The sequence below is a fragment of the Panulirus ornatus genome, chromosome 52, assembly GCF_036320965.1.
Source record: "Panulirus ornatus isolate Po-2019 chromosome 52, ASM3632096v1, whole genome shotgun sequence".
NCBI classification, from domain to species: Eukaryota; Metazoa; Arthropoda; class Malacostraca; order Decapoda; family Palinuridae; genus Panulirus; species Panulirus ornatus.
The window spans coordinates 2,930,233-2,949,918 of NC_092275.1; the positions used below are offsets into that span (position 1 = coordinate 2,930,233).

At 41.3% G+C, this 19,686-nt stretch overlaps 1 protein-coding gene across 1 annotated transcript in view; it reads right to left on the reverse strand.

Annotated features, from left to right (window-relative positions):
- LOC139764960 (intermembrane lipid transfer protein VPS13A-like) overlaps positions 1-19,686 on the reverse strand; it is a 1,504,808-nt gene that overhangs the window by 436,616 nt on the left and 1,048,506 nt on the right. The window contains 1 exon segment of the mRNA XM_071692018.1: positions 19,087-19,263. Coding sequence (XP_071548119.1) covers positions 19,087-19,263 — 177 coding nt within the window.

Genomic DNA, 19,686 nt, shown 5'->3' on the forward strand with positions numbered 1-19,686 from the left:
GTATCATCAGCGAACAACAACTGACAAATTAAACAAATTAAACAACCATGGAGACATCACACACCCCTGCTGCAAACCTACATTCACTGAGAACCAATCACTTTACTCTCTTCCTATACGTACACATGCCTTGTATCCTTGATAAAAACTTTTCACTGCTTCTAACAACTTGCCTCCCGCACCATATATTCTTAATACTTTCCACAGAGCATCTCTATCAACTCTATCATATGCCTTCTCCAGATCCATAAATGCTACATACAAATCCATTTGCTTTTCTAAGTATTTCTCACATACATTCTTCAAAGCAAACACCTGATCCACACATCCTCTACCACTTCTGAAACCACACTGCTCTTCCCCAATCTGATGCTCTGTACATGTCTTCACCCTCTCAATCAATACCCTCCCATATGATTTACCAGGAATACTCAACAAACTTATACCTCTGTAATTTGAGCACTCACTCTTATCCCCTTTGCCTTTGTACAATGGCACTATGCACGCATTCCGCCAATCCTCAGGCACCTCACCATGAGTCATACATACATTAAATAACCTTACCAACCAGTCAATAATACAGTCACCCCCTTTTTTAATAAATTCCACTGCAATACCATCCAAACCTGCTGCCTTGCCGGCTTTCATCTTCCGCACAGCTTTTACTACCTCTTCTCTGTTTACCAAATCATTTTCCCTAACCCTCTCACTTTGCACACCACCTCGACCAAAACACCCTATATCTGCCTCTCTATCATCAAACACATTCAACAAACCCTCAAAATACTCACTCCATCTCCTTCTCACATCACCACTACTTGTTATCACCTCCCCATTTGCACCCTTCACTGAAGTTCCCATTTGCTCCCTTGTCTTACGCACTTTATTTACCTCCTTCCAGAACATCTTTTTATTCTCCCTAAAATTAAATGATACTCTCTCACCCCAACTCTCATTTGCCCTCTTTTTCACCTCTTGCACCTTTCTCTTGACCTCCTGTCTCTTTCTTTTATACATCTCCCACTCAATTGCATTTTTTCCCTGCAAAAATCGTCCAAATGCCTCTCTCTTCTCCTTCACTAATAATCTTACTTCTTCTTCATCCCACCACTCACTACCCTTTCTAATCAACCCACCTCCCACTTTTCTTATGCCACAAGCATCTTTTGCGCAATCCATCACTGATTCCCTAAATACATCCCATTCCTCCCCCACTCCCCTTACTTCCATTGTTCTCACCTTTTTCCATTCTGTACTCAGTCTCTCCTGATACTTCCTCACACAAGTCTCCTTCCCAAGCTCACTTACTCTCACCACCCTCTTCACCCCAATATCCACTCTTCTTTTCTGAAAACCCATACAAATCTTCACCTTAGCTTCCACAAGATAATGATCAGACATCCCTCCAGTTGCACCTCTCAGCACATTAACATCCAAAAGTCTCTCTTTCACGCGCCTGTCAATTAACACGTAATCCAATAACGCTCTCTGGCCATCTCTCCTACTTACATACGTATACTGATGTATATCTCGCTTTTTAAACAGGTATTCCCAATCACCAGTCGCTTTTCAGCACATAAATATATAAGCTCTTCACCATTTCCATTTACAACACTGAACACCCCATGTATACCAATTATTCCCTCAACTGCCACTTTACTCACCTTTGCATTCAAATCACCCATTACTATAACCCGGTCTCGTGCATCAAAACCACTAACACACACACACACACACACACACACACACATATATATATATATATATATATATATATATATATATATATATATATATTTTTTTTTTTTGCTTTGTCGCTGTCTCCCGCGTTTGCGAGGTAGCGCAAGGAAACAGACGAAAGAAATGGCCCAACCCACCCCCATACACATGTATATACATACGTCCACACACGCAAATATACATACCTACACAGCTTTCCATGGTTTACCCCAGACGCTTCACAAGCCTTGATTCAATCCACTGCCAGCACGTCAACCCCGGTATACCACATCGCTCCAATTCACTCTATTCCTTGCCCTCCTTTCACCCTCCTGCATGTTCAGGCCCCGATCACACAAAATCTTTTTCACTCCATCTTTCCACATCCAATTTGGTCTCCCTCTTCTCCTCGTTCCCTGCACCTCCAACACATATATTCTCTTGGTCAATCTTTCCTCACTCATTCTCTCCATGTGCCCGAACCATTTCAAAACACCCTCTTCTGCTCTCTCTCAACCATGCTCTTTTTATTTCCACACATCTCTCTTACCCTTACGTTACTTACTCGATCAAACCACCTCAACCAAACATTGTCCTCAAACATCTCATTTCCAGCACATCCATCCTCCTGCGCACAACTCTATCCATAGCCCACGCCTCGCAACCATACAACATTGTTGGAACCACTATTCCCTCAAACATACCCATTTTTGCTTTCCGAGATAATGTTCTCGACTTCCACACATTCTTCAAGGCTCCCAGGATTTTCGCCCCCTCCCCCACCCTATGATCCATTTCCGCTTCCATGGTTTCATCTGCTGCCAGATCCACTCCCAGATATCTAAAACACTTTACTTCCTCCAGTTTTTCTCCATTCAAACTTACCTCCCAATTGACTTGACCCTCAACCCTACTGTACCTAATTACCTTGCTCTTACTCACATTTACTCTTAACTTTCTTCTTTCACACACTTTACCAAACTCAGTCACCAGCTTCTGCAGTTTCTCACATGAATCAGCCACCAGCGCTGTATCATCAGCGAACAACAACTGACTCACTTCTCAAGCTCTCTTATCCCCAACAGACTTCATATTTGCCCCTCTTTCCAAAACTCTTGCATTCACCTCCCTAACAACCCCATCCATAAACAAATTAAACAACCATGGCGACATCACACACCCCTGCCGCAAACCTACATTCAGTGAGAACCAATCACTTTCCTCTCTTCCTACACATACACATGCCTTACATCCTCGATAAAAACTTTTCACTGCTTCTAACAACTTTCCTCCCACACCATATATTCTTAATACCTTCCACAGAGCATCTCTATCAACTCTATCATATGCCTTCTCCAGATCCATAAATGCTACATACAAATCCATTTGCTTTTCTAAGTATTTCTCACATACATTCTTCAAGGCAAACACCTGATCCACACATCCTCTACCACTTCTGAAACCACACTGCTCTTCCCCAATCTGATGCTCTGTACATGCCTTCACCCTCTCAATCAATACCCTCCCATATAATTTACCAGGAATACTCAACAAACTTATACCTCTGTAATTTGAGCACTCACTCTTATCCCCTTTGCCTTTGTACAAAGGCACTATGCACACATTCCGCACCTCACCATGAGTCATACATACATTAAATAACCTTACCAACCAGTCAATAATACAGTCACCCCCTTTTTTAATAAATTCCACTGCAATACCATCCAAACCTGCTGCTTTGCCGGCTTTCATCCTCCGCAAAGCTTTTACTACCTCTTCTCTGTTTACCAAATAATTTTCCCTAACCCTCTCACTTTGCACACCACCTCGACCAAAACACCCTATATCTGCCACTCTATCATCAAACACATTCAACAAACCTTCAAAATACTCACTCCATCTCGTTCTCACATCACCACTACTTGTTATCACCTCCCCATTTGTGCCCTTCACTGAAGTTCCCATTTGCTGGACTGGTGATTGGGAATACCTGGTTTAAAAAGCAAGATATACATAAGCATACGTATATAAGTAGGAGAGATGGTCAAAGAGCGTTATTGGATTACGTGTTAATTGACAGACGAGCGAAAGAGAGACTTTTGGATGTTAATGTGCTGAGAGGTGCAACTGGAGGGATGTCTGATCATTATCTTGTGGAGGCTAAGGTGAAGATTTGTATGGGTTTTCAGAAAAGAAGAGTGAATGTTGGGGTGAAGAGGGTGGTGAGAGTAAGTGAGCTTGGGAAGGAGACTTGTGTGAGGAAGTACCAGGAGAGACTGGGTACAGAATGGAAAAAGGTGAGAACAATGGAAGTAAGGGGAGTGGGGGAGGAATGGGATGTATTTAGGGAAGCAGTGATGGATTGCGCAAAAGATGCTTGTGGCATGAGAAGAGTGGGAGGTGGGTTGATTAGAAAGGGTAGTGAGTGGTGGGATGAAGAAGTAAGATTATTAGTGAAAGAGAAGAGAGAGACATTTGGACGATTTTTGCAGGGAAAAAATGCAATTGAGTGGGAGATGTATAAAAGAGAAAGGTGCAAGAGGTGAAAAAGAGGGCAAATGAGAGTTGGGGTGAGAGAGTATCATTAAATCTTAGGGAGAATAAAAAGATGCTCTGGAAGGAGGTAAATAAAGTGCATAAGACAAGGGAGCAAATGGGAACTTCAGTGAAGGGCGCAAATGGGGAGGTGATATATATATATATATTTTTTTTTTATACTTTGTCGCTGTCTCCCGCGTTTGCGAGGTAGCGCAAGGAAAACAGACGAAAGAAATGGCCCAACCCACCCCCATACACATGTATATACATACGTCCACACACGCAAATATACATACCTGCACAGCTTTCCATGGTTTACCCCAGACGCTTCACATGCCCTGATTCAATCCAATGACAGCACGTCAACCCCGGAATACCACATCGATCCAATTCACTCTATTCCTTGCCCTACTTTCACCCTCCTGCATGTTCAGGCCCCGATCACACAAAATCTTTTTCACTCCATCTTTCCACCTCCAATTTGGTCTCCCACTTCTCCTCGTTCCCTCCACCTCTGACACATATATCCTCTTGGTCAATCTTTCCTCACTCATCCTCTCCATGTGCCCAAACCACTTCAAAACACCCTCTTCTGCTCTCTTAACCACGCTCTTTTTATTTCCACACATCTCTCTTACCTTACGTTACTCACTCGATCAAACCACCTCACACCACACATTGTCCTCAAACATCTCATTTCCAGCACATGCATCCTCCTGCGCACAACTCTATCCATAGCCCACGCCTCGCAACCATACAACATTGTTGGAACCACTATTCCTTCAAACATACCCATTTTTGCTTTCCGAGATAATGTTCTCGACTTCCACACATTCTTCAAGGCCCCCAGAATTTTCGCCCCCTCCCCCACCCTATGATCCACTTCCGCTTCCATGGTTCCATCCGCTGCCAGATCCACTCCCAGATATCTAAAACACTTCACTTCCTCCAGTTTTTCTCCATTCAAACTCACCTCCCAATTGACTTGACCCTCAACCCTACTGTACCTAATAACCTTGCTCTTATTCACATTTACTCTTAACTTTCTTCTTCCACACACTTTACCAAACTCAGTCACCAGCTTCTGTAGTTTCTCACATGAATCAGCCACCAGCGCTGTATCATCAGCGAACAACAACTGACTCACCTCCCAAGCTCTCTCATCCCCAACAGACTTCATACTTGCACCTCTTTCCAAAACTCTTGCATTTACCTCCCTAACAACCCCATCCATAAACAAATTAAACAACCATGGAGACATCACACACCCCTGCCGCAAACCTACATTCACTGAGAACCAATCACTTTCCTCTCTTCCTACACGTACACATGCCTTACATCCTCGATAAAAACTTTTCACTGCTTCTAACAACTTTCCTCCCACACCATATATTCTTAATACCTTCCACAGAGCATCTCTATCAACTCTATTATATGCCTTCTCCAGATCCATAAATGCTACATACAAATCCATTTGCTTTTCTAAGTATTTCTCACATACATTCTTCAAAGCAAACACCTGATCCACACATCCTCTACCACTTCTGAAACCACACTGCTCTTCCCCAATCTGATGCTCTGTACATGCCTTCACCCTCTCAATCAATACCCTCCCATATAATTTACCAGGAATACTCAACAAACTTATACCTCTGTAATTTGAGCACTCACTCTTATCCCCTTTGCCTTTGTACAATGGCACTATGCACGCATTCCGCCAATCCTCAGGCACCTCACCATGAGTCATACATACATTAAATAACCTTACCAACCAGTCAACAATACAGTCACCCCCTTTTTTAATAAATTCCACTGCAATACCATCCAAACCTGCTGCCTTGCTGGCTTTCATCATCCGCAAAGCTTTCACTACCTCTTCTCTGTTTACCAAATCATTTTCCCTAACCCTCTCACTTTGCACACCACCTCGACCAAAACACCCTATATCTGCCACTCTATCATCAAACACATTCAACAAACCTTCAAAATACTCACTCCATCTCCTTCTCACATCACCACTACTTGTTATCACCTCCCCATTTGCGCCCTTCACTGAAGTTCCCATTTGCTCCCTTGTCTTACGCACTTTATTTACCTCCTTCCAGAACATCTTTTTATTCTCCCTAAAATTTAATGATACTCTCTCACCCCAACTCTCATTTGCCCTTTTTTTCACCTCTTGCACCTTTCTCTTGACCTCCTGTCTCTTTCTTTTATACATCTCCCACTCAATTGCATTTTTTCCCTGCAAAAATCGTCCAAATGCCTCTCTCTTCTCTTTCACTAATACTCTTACTTCTTCATCCCACCACTCACTACCCTTTCTAATCAACCCACCTCCCACTCTTCTTATGCCACAAGCATCTTTTGCGCAATCCATCACTGATTCCCTAAATACATCCCATTCCTCCCCCACTCCCCTTACTTCCATTGTTCTCACCTTTTTCCATTCTGTACTCAGTCTCTCCTGGTACTTCCTCACACAGGTCTCCTTCCCTAGCTCACTTACTCTCACCACCCTCTTCACCCCAACATTCACTCTTCTTTTCTGAAAACCCATACAAATCTTCACCTTAGCCTCCACAAGATAATGATCAGACATCCCTCCAGTTGCACCTCTCAGCACATTAACATCCAAAAGTCTCTCTTTCGCACGCCTGTCAATTAACACGTAATCCAATAACGCTCTCTGGCCATCTCTCCTACTTACATAAGTATACTTATGTATATCTCGCTTTTTAAACCAGGTATTCCCAATCATCAGTCCTTTTTCAGCACATAAATCTACAAGCTCTTCACCATTTCCATTTACAACACTGAACACCCCATGTATACCAATTATTCCCTCAACTGCCACATTACTCACCTTTGCATTCAAATCACCCATCACTATAACCCGGTCTCGTGCATCAAAACCACTAACACACTCATTCAGCTGCTCCCAAAACACTTGCCTCTCTTGATCTTTCTTCTCATGCCCAGGTGCATATGCACCAATAATCACCCACCTCTCTCCATGAACTTTCAGTTTTACCCATATTAATCGAGAATTTACTTTCTTACACTCTATCACATACTCCCACAACTGTTTCAGGAGTATTGCTACTCCTTCCCTTGCTCTTGTCCTCTCACTAACCCCTGACTTTACTCCCCAGACATTCCCAAACCACTCTTCCCCTTTACCCTTGAGCTTCGTTTCACTCAGAGCCAAAACATCCAGGTTCCTTTCCTCAAACATACTACCTATCTCTCCTTTTTTCACATCTTGGTTACATCCACACACATTTAGGCACCCCACTCTGAGCCTTCGAGGAGGATGAGCACTCCCCGCGTGACTCCTTCTTCTGTTTCCCATTTTAGAAAGTTAATACAAGGAGGGGAGGATTTCTGGCCCCCCGGTCCCGTCCCCTCTAGTCGCTTTCTACGACACGCGAGGAATACGTGGGAGGTATTCTTTCACCCCTATCCCCAGGGATAATATACATATATATATACATATACACATACACACACATACACATATATACGCACATATACACACACACACACATACATATATATACATATGAAAAAATGTAAGAAACAATTTAGAAAACTGAAACTTCTAGCTTGAAATGAATGAAGAAAAAAAAAAATGAATGTCACATAATGGTTCAACCTCTGGCTATGGAAAAAAGGAAATGTATAATTTATTTACACAAACGTCAATAGCAGTTCTCATTAATTTAACCACTGTATCAATAAGCTTCAATGTCTAAGCTACATTTTTCTCCAATTTCACTATTTTCCTTCACATTTTCAATTGTGTCTGAAGGTTCTACTTCAAGAGCCTAAATGTGTGTGGATGTAACCAAGATGTGAAGACCCTTACTAATATCACTGAAAAGATACCAGTGAGATACAGAAGACACTTTGGCTCGAACATGATAGCTGGGTCCAACCTTAATACAAGCTATCAAGTTATTCTTGCCTGGGAAACGTGGGTCTGCTATATGTGAGACAACACCAACCAGCTCATAGACAATACCTGTTTCATTGTCTACTGTATCTTCGAGCTGCTCTGGTCCTCCTCATGAAAGAATTGGTGGTGAGGGATTCACAGGTTTTTGGGCCCAATATATATATATATATATATATATATATATATATATATATATATATATATATATATATATATATATATATATGTATATATATATATATATATATATCTTTTTTCTTCTTTCTTTCGTACTATTCGCCATTTCCCGCAATAGCGAGGTAGCGTTAAGAACAGAGGACTGGGCCTTTGAGAGAATATCCTCACCTGGCCCCCTTCTCTGTTCCTTCTTTTGGAAAATTGAAAAAAACGAGAGGGGAGGATTTCCAGCAACCCGCTCCCTCCCCTTTTAGTCGCCTTCTACGACACGCAGGGAATACGTGGGAAGCATTCTTTCTCCCCTATCCCCAGGGATAATATATATATATATATATATATATATATATATATATATATATATATATATATATATATATATATATATATATATATATTTATATATATATATATATATATATATATATATATATATATATATATATATATATATATATATATATAGGGAGTCAGTTGTTGTTCGCTGATGATACAGCGCTGGTGGCTGATTCATGTGAGAAACTGCAGAAGCTGGTGACTGAGTTTGGTAAAGTGTGTGGAAGAAGAAAGTTAAGAGTAAATGTGAATAAGAGCAAGGTTATTAGGTACAGTAGGGTTGAGGGTCAAGTCAATTGGGAGGTGAGTTTGAATGGAGAAAAACTGGAGGAAGTGAAGTGTTTTAGATATCTGGGAGTGGATCTGGCAGCGGATGGAACCATGGAAGCGGAAGTGGATCATAGGGTGGGGGAGGGGGCGAAAATTCTGGGGGCCTTGAAGAATGTGTGGAAGTCGAGAACATTATCTCGGAAAGCAAAAATGGGTATGTTTGAAGGAATAGTGGTTCCAACAATGTTGTATGGTTGCGAGGCATGGGCTATGGATAGAGTTGTGCGCAGGAGGATGGATGTGCTGGAAATGAGATGTTTGAGGACAATGTGTGGTGTGAGGTGGTTTGATCGAGTGAGTAACGTAAGGATAAGAGAGATGTGTGGAAATAAAAAGAGCGTGGTTGAGAGAGCAGAAGAGGGTGTTTTGAAGTGGTTTGGGCACATGGAGAGGATGAGTGAGGAAAGATTGACCAAGAGGATATATGTGTCGGAGGTGGAGGGAGCAAGGAGAAGAGGGAGACCAAATTGGAGGTGGAAAGATGGAGTGAAAAAGATTTTGTGTGATCGGGGCCTGAACATGCAGGAGGGTGAAAGGAGGGCAAGGAATAGAGTGAATTGGAGCGATGTGGTATACCGGGGTTGACGTGCTGTCAGTGGATTGAATCAAGGCATGTGAAGCGTCTGGGGTAAACCATGGAAAGCTGTGTAGGTATGTATATTTGCGTGTGTGGACGTATGTATATACATGTGTATGGGGGGGGTTGGGCCATTTCTTTTGTCTGTTTCCTTGCGCTACCTCGCAAACGCGGGAGACAGCGACAAAGTATAAAAAAAAAAAAAAAAAAAAAATATATATATATATATATATATATATATATATATATATATATATATATATATATATATATATATATATATATATATTTCTTTCTTTCAAACTATTCGCCATTTCCTGCATTAGCGAGGTAGCGTTAAGAACAGAGAACTGAGCCTTTGAGGGACTACCCTCACCTGGCCCAATTCTCTGTTCCTTCTTTTGGAAAATTAAAAAAAAAACGAGAGGGGAGCATTTCCAGCCCCCCGCTCCCTTCCCTTTTAGTCGCCTTCTACGACACGCAGGGAATACGTGGGAAGTATATATATATGAGAAAAAAGGAGAGATAGGTAGCATGTTTGAGGAAAGGAACCTGGATGTTTTTTCTCTGAGTGAAATGAAGCTCAAGGGTAAAGGGGAAGAGTGGTTTGGGAATGTCTTGGGAGTAAAGTCAGGGGTTAGTTAGAGGACAAGAGCAAGGGAAGGAGTAGCACTACTCCTGAAACAGGAGTGGTGGGAGTATGTGATAGAGTGTAAGAAAGTAAACTCTAGATTGATATGGGTAAAACTGAAAGTTGATAGAGATGGGTGATTATTGGTGCATATGCCCCTGGGCATAAAAAGAAAGATCATGAGAGGCAAGTGTTTTGGGAGCAGCTGAGTGAATGTGTCAGAAGTTTTGATGCAAGAGACTGGGTAATAGTGATGGGTGATTTGAATGAAAAGATAAGTAATGTGGCAGTTGAAGGAGTAATTCGTGTACATGTGGTGTTCAGTGTTGTAAATGGTAATGGTGAAGAGCTTGTAGATTTATGTGCTGAAAAAGGACTGTTGATTGGGAATACCTGGTTTAAAAAGAGAGATATACATAAGTATACGTATGTAAGTAGGAGAGATGGCTAGATAGCATTATTGGATTATATGTTAATTGATAGGCACGCGAAAGAGAGACTTTTGGATGTTAATGTGCTGAGAGGTGCAACTGGAGGGATGTCTGATCATTATCTTGTGGAGGCAAAGGTGAAGATTTGTAGAAGTTCTCAGAAGAGAAGAGAGAATGTTGGGGTGAAAAGAGTGGTGAGAGTAAGTGAGCTTGGGAAGGAGACTTGCGTGAGGAAGTACCAGGAGAGACTGAGTACAGAATGGAAAAAGGTGAGAACTAAGGAGGTAAGGGGAGTGGGGGGGGGATGGGATGTATCTAGGGAAGCAGTGATGGCTTGCGCAAAAGATGCTTGTGGCATGAGAAGTATGGGAGGTGGGCAGATTAGAAAGGGTAGTGAGTAGTGGGATGAAGAAGTAAGATTATTAGTGAAAGAGAAGAGAGAGGCATTTGAATGATTTTTGCGGGGAAATAATGCAAATGAGTGAGAGATGTATAAAAGAAAGAGGCAAGAGGTCAAGAGAAAGGTGCAAGAGGTGAAAAAGAGGGCAAATGAGAGTTGGGGTGAGAATCATTAAATTTTAGGTAGAATAAAAAGATGTTTTGGAAGGAGGTAAACAAAGTACGTAAGACAAGGGAGCAAATGGGACCTTCAGTGAAGGGGGCAAATGGGGAGGTGATAACAAGTAATGGTGATGTGAGAAGGAGTGAGTATTTTGAAGGTTTGTTGAAATTGTTTGATGATAGAGTGGCAGATATAGGGTGTTTTGGTCGAGGTGGTGTGCAAAGTGAGAGGGTTTGGGAAAATGATTTGGTAAACAGAGAAGAGGTAGTAAAAGCTTTGTGGAAGATGAAAGTAGGCAAGGCAGCGGGTTTGGATGATACTGCAGTAGAATTTATAAAAAAAAAAAGGGGTGACTGTATTGTTGACTGGTTGGTAAGGTTACTTAATGTATGTATGTCTCATGGTGAGGTGCCTAAGGATTGGCGGAATGCTAGCATAATGCCATTGTGCAAAGGCAAAGGGGATAAAAGTGAGTGCTCAAATTACATGGGTATAAGTTTGTTGAGTATTCTTGGGAAATTATACGGGAGGGTATTGATTGAGAGGGTGAAGGCATGTACAGAGCATCAGATTGGGGAAGAGCAGTGTGGTTTCAGAAGTGGTAGAGGATGTGTGGATCAGGTGTTTGCTTTGAAGAATGTATGTGTGAAATACTTAGAAAAGCAAATGGATTTGTATGTGGCATTTATGGATCTGGAGAAGGCATATGATAAGAGATGATAGACATGCTCTGTGGAAGGTATTAAGTATATATGGTGTGGGAGGCAAGTTGTTAGAAGCAGTGAAAAGTTTTTATCGAGGATGTAAGGCATGTGTACATGTAGGAAGGGAGGAAAGTGATTCGTTCTCAGTGAATGTAGGTTTGTGGCAGGGGTGTGTGATGTCTCCATCATTGTTTAATTTGTTTATGGATGGGGTTGTTAGGGAGGTGAATGCAAGAGTTTTGGAAAGAGGGGGAAGTATGCAGTCTGTTGTGGATGAGAGAGCTTGGGAAGTGTCAGTTGTTGTTCGCTGATGATACAGCGCTGGAGGCTGATTCGTGTGAGAAACTGCAGAAGCTGGTGACTGAGTTTGGTAAAGTGTGTGAAAGAAGAAAGCTGAGCGTAAATGTGAATAAAAGCAAGGTTATTAGGTACAGTAGGGTTGAGGGACAAGTCAATTGGGAGGAAAGTTTGAATGGAGAAAAGCTGGAGGCAATGAAGTGTTTTAGATATCTGGGAGTGGATTTGGCAGCGGATGGAACCATGGAAGCAGAAGTGAATCATAGGGTGGGGGAGGGGGTGAAAGTTCTGGGAGCGGTGAAGAATGTGTGGGAGTCAAGAACATTATCTTGGAGAGCAAAAATGGGTATGTTTGAAGGAACAGTGGTTCCAACAATGTTATATGGTTGTAAGGTGTGGGCTATGGATAGAGTTGTGCAGAGGAGGGTGGATGTGCTGGAAATGAGATGTCTGAGGACAATATGTTGTGTGAGATGGTTTGATCGAGTAAGTAATGTAAGGGTAAGAGAGATGTGTGGTAATAAAAAGAGTGTGGTTGAGAGAGCAGAAGAGGGTGGTTTGAGAAATGGTTTGGTTACATGGAGAGAAAGAGTGAGGAAAGATTGACCAAGAGGATATATGTGTCAGAAGTGGAGGGAACGTGGAGAATTGGGAGACCAAATTGGAGATGGAAAGATGGAGTGAGAAAAATTTTGAGTGATCAGGGCCTGAACTTGCAGGAGGGTGAAAGGCATGCAAGGAATACAGAGAATTGGAATGATGTGGTATACCGGGGTCAAAGTGCTGTTAATGGATTGATCAAGGGCATGTGAAGCGTTTGGGGTAAACCATGGAAAGTTCTGTGGGGCCTGGATATGGAAAGGGAACTGTCATTTCGGTGCATTATTACATGACAGATAGAGACTGAGTGTGAACAAATGTGGCCTTTGTTGTCTTTTCCTAGCGCTACCTCACACACATTTGGGGGAGGGGGTTGTTATTTCATGTGTGGCGGGGTGGCGATGGGAATGAATAAAGGCAGACAGTATGAATTATGTACATGTGTATATATGTATATGTCTGTGTGTATATAAATAAGCAAAATAAATATATTTTGCTTTGTCGCTGTCTCCCGCTTTAGCGAGGTAGCGCAAGGAAACAGACGGAAGAATGGCCCAACCCACCCACATACACATGTATATACATACACATCCACACACGCAAATATACATACCTATACATCTCAACGTATACATATATATTCACACACAGACATATACATATATACACATGTACATAATTCATACTGTCTGCCTTTATTCATTCCCATTCTCTCTCTCTCTCTCTCTCTCTCTCTCTCTCTCTCTCTCTCTCTCTCTCTCTCTCTCTCTCTCTCTCCCTTACCCCCCCTCCAAAAAAAAAGGAACAGAAAAGAGGGCCAAGTGAGAATATTCCCTCTAAGGCTCAGTCCTCTGTTCTCAACACTACCTCGCTAATTTGGAAAAATGGCAAATGTATATGAAATCTTTTTATTTTATCATTATCATACATAATTGCTGTTTCCCATAACAGCAAGGTAATGCCAGGAAACGGACGAAGAATGGCCCATCCACTCATATACACATTATCTATTTATCTATTTTGCTTTGTCGCTGTCTCCCGCGTTTGCGAGGTAGCGCAAGGAAACAGACGAAAGAAATGGCCCAACCCACCCCCATACACATGTATATACATATATGTCCACACATGCAAATATACATACCCATACATCTCAATGTACACACATATATACACACACAGACACATACATATATACACATGCACACCATTCACACTGTCTACCTTTATTCATTCCCATCGCCACCTCGCCACACATGGAATAACATCCCCCTCCCCCTCATGTGTGCGAGGTAGCACTAGGAAAAGACAACAAAGGCCCCGTTTGTTCACACTTAGTCTCTAGCTGTCATGCAATAATGCCCGAAACCACAGCTCCCTTTCCACATCCAGGCCCCACACAACTTTCCATGGTTTACCCCAGATGCTTCACATGCCCTGATTCAATCCATTGACAGCACGTCGACCCCGGTATACCACATCGATCCAATTCACTCTATTCCTTGCGCGCCTTTCACCCTCCTGCATGTTCAGGCCCCAATCGCTAAAAATCTTTTTCACCCCATCTTTCCACCTTCAATTTGGTCTCCCACTTCTCGTTCCCTCCACCTCCGACACATATATCCTCTTGGTCAATCTTTCCTCACTCATTCTCTCCATGTGCCCAAACCATTTCAAAACACCCTCCTCTGCTCTCTCAACCATGCTCTTTTTATTTCCACACATCTCTCTTACCTTTACATTACTTACTCGATCAAACCACCTCACACCACATATTGTCCTCAAACATCTCATTTCCAGCACATCCACCCTCCTGCGCACAACTCTATCCATAGCCCACACCTCGCAACCATGCAACATTGTTGGAACCACTATTCCTTCAAGCATACCCATTTTTGCTTTCCGAGATAATGTTCTCAACTTCCACACATTCTTCAAGGCTCCCAGGATTTTCGCCCCCTCCCCCACCCTATGATTTACTTCCACTTCCATGGTTCCATCCGCTGCCAGATCCACTCCCAGATATCTAAAACACTTTACTTCCTCCAGTTTTTCTCCATTCAAACTTACCTCCCAACTGACTTGCCCCTCAACCCTACTGTACCTACTAACCTTGCTCTTATTCACATTTACTCTTAACTTTCTCCTTTCACACACTTTACCAAACTCAGTCACCAGCTTCTGCAGTTTCTCACATGAATCAGCCACCAGCGCTGTATCATCAGCGAACAACAACTGACTCACTTCCCAAGCTCTCTCATCCCCAACAGACTTCATACTTGCCCCTCTTTCCAAAATAAATATATATATATATATATATATATATATATATATATATATATATATATATATATATATATATATATATATATATATATATATATATATTTTTTTTTTTTCATACTATTCACCATTTCCCGCATTAGCAAGGTAGCGTTAAGAACAGAGGACTGGGCCTTAGAGGGAATATCCTCACCTGGCCCCCTTCTCTGTTCCTTCTTTTGGAAAATTGAAAAAAAAAAAAAAAAATGAGAGGGGAGGATTTCCAGCCCCCCGCTCCCTTCCCTTTTAGTCGCCTTCTACGACACGCAGGGAATATGTGGGAAATATTCTTTCTCCCCATATATGGATAAAGTGATAAGAGAGGTGAAAGCAAAACTAGGAAAATGGGGTGCAGAGATGGAGCATGGCGGTGAGATCTGGTGAATAGTGGCAAGCCTGTTTGTGGATGATATTGTGTTGTTTTCAGAGAGTCAATAGTAGCAAGCCTGTTTGTGGATGATACTGTGTTGTTTTCAGAAAGTCAATAGGAGTTACAGCAGGTTGTAAGTGTGTTTTATGAGGTGTGTAAGTGTAGGCAACTGAAGGTAAATGCAAGTAAAAGTAAAGTAATGGTGTCTAAAAGGAGAAATAGTGAAAGTACAGATTTTATAAAACCATACAGAGTGAAAGAAGAAAGTGTACTAAACTGTGCTTTGGATATATGGATGAGAAAGACTGGAAGAAGTAAGAGAATTTAAGTATTTAGGAGCTGTCGTGGGTATATATGGGAATATGGAAGGAGAGATGACAGAGAGAGAGCAGTACAGGGTAGAGGAGTCATTGGGTCCCTTAATAGAATAATGATGGGTAAAGGTGTAAATACGGAAGTGAAGAGAGGATTGCGGGACAGCATGGTCCTCCTAACTCTGACCCATGCAGCCAAAACATGGACAAGGAATGAGTCACAGAGGTCAAGACTCCAGGCTGTGGAAATGAGCTATTTGAGAAGAGCATGTATTCGATTAGATGGAATGAAGAAAGAAATGAACGGGTGTATGAAAGATGGCGCAAAATGCAAAGAGAAGTAATTGCAGAATGGCGGAATGGGTGAAACATATTACTTTGAGGTGGTTTGGGCATGTGGAAAGAATTTAAGACTGGGAGTTTACAAGGAGAGTGCATGATAATACAACTAAAGGGGTTGATGCGAAAGGAAGACCACCTGTGATGTGGCAAATAGGGTGGAGGAATACTGGAGGGAGAGAAATGGTGGAAAAATGCGTGGAATGGTTTATGCAAGGGAGACATGTAAGAACAGGGATAAGTGGAGACTCTTTTGCCATGGCCAATCCTTGATCGGAGTTCCTGGATGGAATTGGTGTCAGAGATATAGATAGTTAGATGGATAGACCTTATATTTGAATCTAAAAAATTAGGTTTTGAAATTTGAAAATCTTTTCTCTCTAAGGTGGTGTCCCTTAAGGAAAACAAGATATATCCCTTAGGGATTATTGGGGTCTAGATCACTGTTAATCCCTGAATGTTGGTACAGAAGTTCTCTTCCATTCACCCTTTCTGGTCATACCACCTACAACTGAAATATATTAGTTCTATGAATCAGGATGCCTCTGCAAATGAGCGTCCTACCCACTCCTGAATGATCAACACCCTATTCATCTGTACATTTCAGAGTCAACCCAATGAAGCTATCAAAGACAGAAAGAAAGCATCTTTTCAGAAAAAGGAGAAGGATGGGCAGGGAAAAACATTTGCTTATGGGACACTACTTTGGTGGAAAAGTTTTTTGAAATTTCAAAACCTACATTTCTCTTTTATGGAGTTCTGTAATCAAAACCATTCAACTAAACAGAAAAATATATATCACAACAACAAATTAATGTCTTAACTAAAGTACCATTTTATGAAGGCACCAGATGAATGCCAAATGCCCCTCATCTTGAAGTCCCCAAAAAGCAAATTCCTAACAAAGGCCAAAGTATAGGAACCTTCTTTACATGTGCTCTAGCACATGACCCAGGTGACAAGTCTCTTGATCCATGAACTGAAGATATATTACTCTTCGAGAGGGATACGAGTCCAGGATGTGCCAAAAAAGAATAACATGGAAATATTGAGTGAAGTAAAAAATCAAAGGCATAAAGCATGATATTATCATTCCTAAAAGTACTTATTAATGGGACTATCATGATATTCAATAAAAAAAACTGAGTTGTGGGTTTATCTTAATCTATAAGAGCTCATCATAAACAAGAAGCAGAATCCTGAGACTAACACAGTATGTAATTTACCAACTATTCTTCCAAGGAATAAAGCTATACGAAGAAAGGTATCAACATAATCATGAAACGACACTGAAGAGCTAAACTGCCTGAAAACTATTAGACTGTAACAGGTCTAAGACTCAGAAAGTTTTCAGGGAGGCTGATGGAGAGAGGTAATTGGTCTTCTCATATGGAAAGACTTGAGAAGTCTATCTTGCTGGCCTGTCCATTTTCTCAAACCAACACCTTCAGTTCCCATGGGAGTTTGGCAATAAACTGTTGACATAACCCTGTCACAGAGACCACCAACTTGTCGATGCCCTTCTATCATGGACTGCCATTCATCATCATAACTGACATGTTCCAATCACAGGTAATACAGAAAAATATAGGAAAAATCCTCCACAAATAATCCAATGCACTCATATGCTGATGACTCAACACTGCATTCATCCATATCCTTCAATTCTGCTCCCTCTTCTCTCACTTGATCTGCATCTTGTCTTGACACAGCTTCCTCAATAAACTCTGACTTGGACAGCATATCTCATTAGGCCAACAAAATCTTGTTATATCTAATGCCTCCAAGACCCACTTTCTACCCATATGTCCATCAAAAACTCCTCACAACTCTCATCTCTCTTTTAACAGTTCTGTAATTCCACCTCTTGACTCAATGAACATACTTGGTATTACTGTAACATCCACTCTTTCTCAGAAACCCCACATTACAGGAGTAGCTAAGTCTGCCTCTAAGAAACTGGGTGTCCTGTTTAGATGTCGAAACTTCTTTTCTTCTGAGCAGTTTCTCCAGTTCTAGCTCTGTATGTTTACTTGACAGGGTTGAGTTGAAAGTGATCTGACTTATAAACTGCCTCAGGCTAACTTCCAAACTTGACTCCCTTGCCCTATGATGCAATGTTGGTTCACTTTCCCTATCCTATAGGTATTACTCTGGTCTTTACTTCTGAGAGCAGGCTGCTTGTGTGCCCAGACTGGTAGCTAGACTACGCAATACTTGGCAAGGTGCTGCGTCACATTGTTATTGTATGGCCATCGGCAACTCAAGGGTGGGCTGTTTTGATACCTGCTTCTTTCCCTACACATCAAGGTTTTGGAAATCTCTGCCCTCTTATGTCTTTCCCAATAACTATGACCTGGCACATTTCAAAAGACAGGTCTTTCACATCCTCAAAAATTCATAAATACTTTCCCCTGCCTTTTTTTTCTGTTTCATAACTATCTCATTATTTCATAATTAATGCAATTAAAGCCCACCCTCGATGTGGACTTTTGTCTGTGAGTGGAGCCTTCAATACAAGAAAAATATATATCTGTCATTCCATCATTGTCAATTCCATTTCTAATTCAACGGGATGGAAAAGGCTCGTACTACCTCTTCAATTACCCATGCTCAGTGTGTTAAAATGAAACGTGAACAACTACATTTATAAAAGTGTTTCTTACATTTTCCTTTCGTTAACAGAGTTGATTCATCAAAGGAAACTAATAACTCCATTTACAATACCTTTAAGCTCAAAATGCTTCCACACATATCATTCCTCTAGCATGTATAACTGCAGAATCCCTTGCCCTAACAAATTTCATCAAGACTTGTAATCTAAGTTTCCATATCATTCAATCAAACATGAAAGGTAAAACAAGAGAAAGCAAAATTTACTAACCTGAAGTGAGCCTTTGAGATTAACTTTAGAATGCTTATTGTGTAAGTATTGATCTTCTAGCCATGCTATAAGTTCTAAACTGGGTGGTATCTTCCATACTCCATCCACTTCTAATTCCCATTTTGCAGACCCAGACATAAGGCTCAAGTAAGCAACTTCTCGGTGTCCATGGTTGATCTAAGGTAGAGGAGTTTGATTTTACAAACTACTAAAGGAAAACTACAGGTTTAAACAAAAAAAAAAAATGCTTCTTGTAGTATGCCCATATTTGAATTTTGCATTGTTATTATTTCTCACGGAGTATTCAAACCTTTTTCAATAACATATGATACTCAAATACAATTTTGTTTGTGACTAGTCATTGATACTAATACCATCAACTTCTTTTAATTATACATAATCGCTGTTGCCCAAGTCAGCAAGGTATCAACAGGAAACTGATGAAGAAAGGCCCATCCACTAATATATATACATATATATTTATTATGGGAGTGGGAGGTGGGTTGATTAGAAAGGGTAGTGAGTGGTGGGATGAAGAAGTAAGATTATTAGTGAAAGAGAAGAGAGAGGCATTTGGACGATTTTTGCAGGGAAAAAATG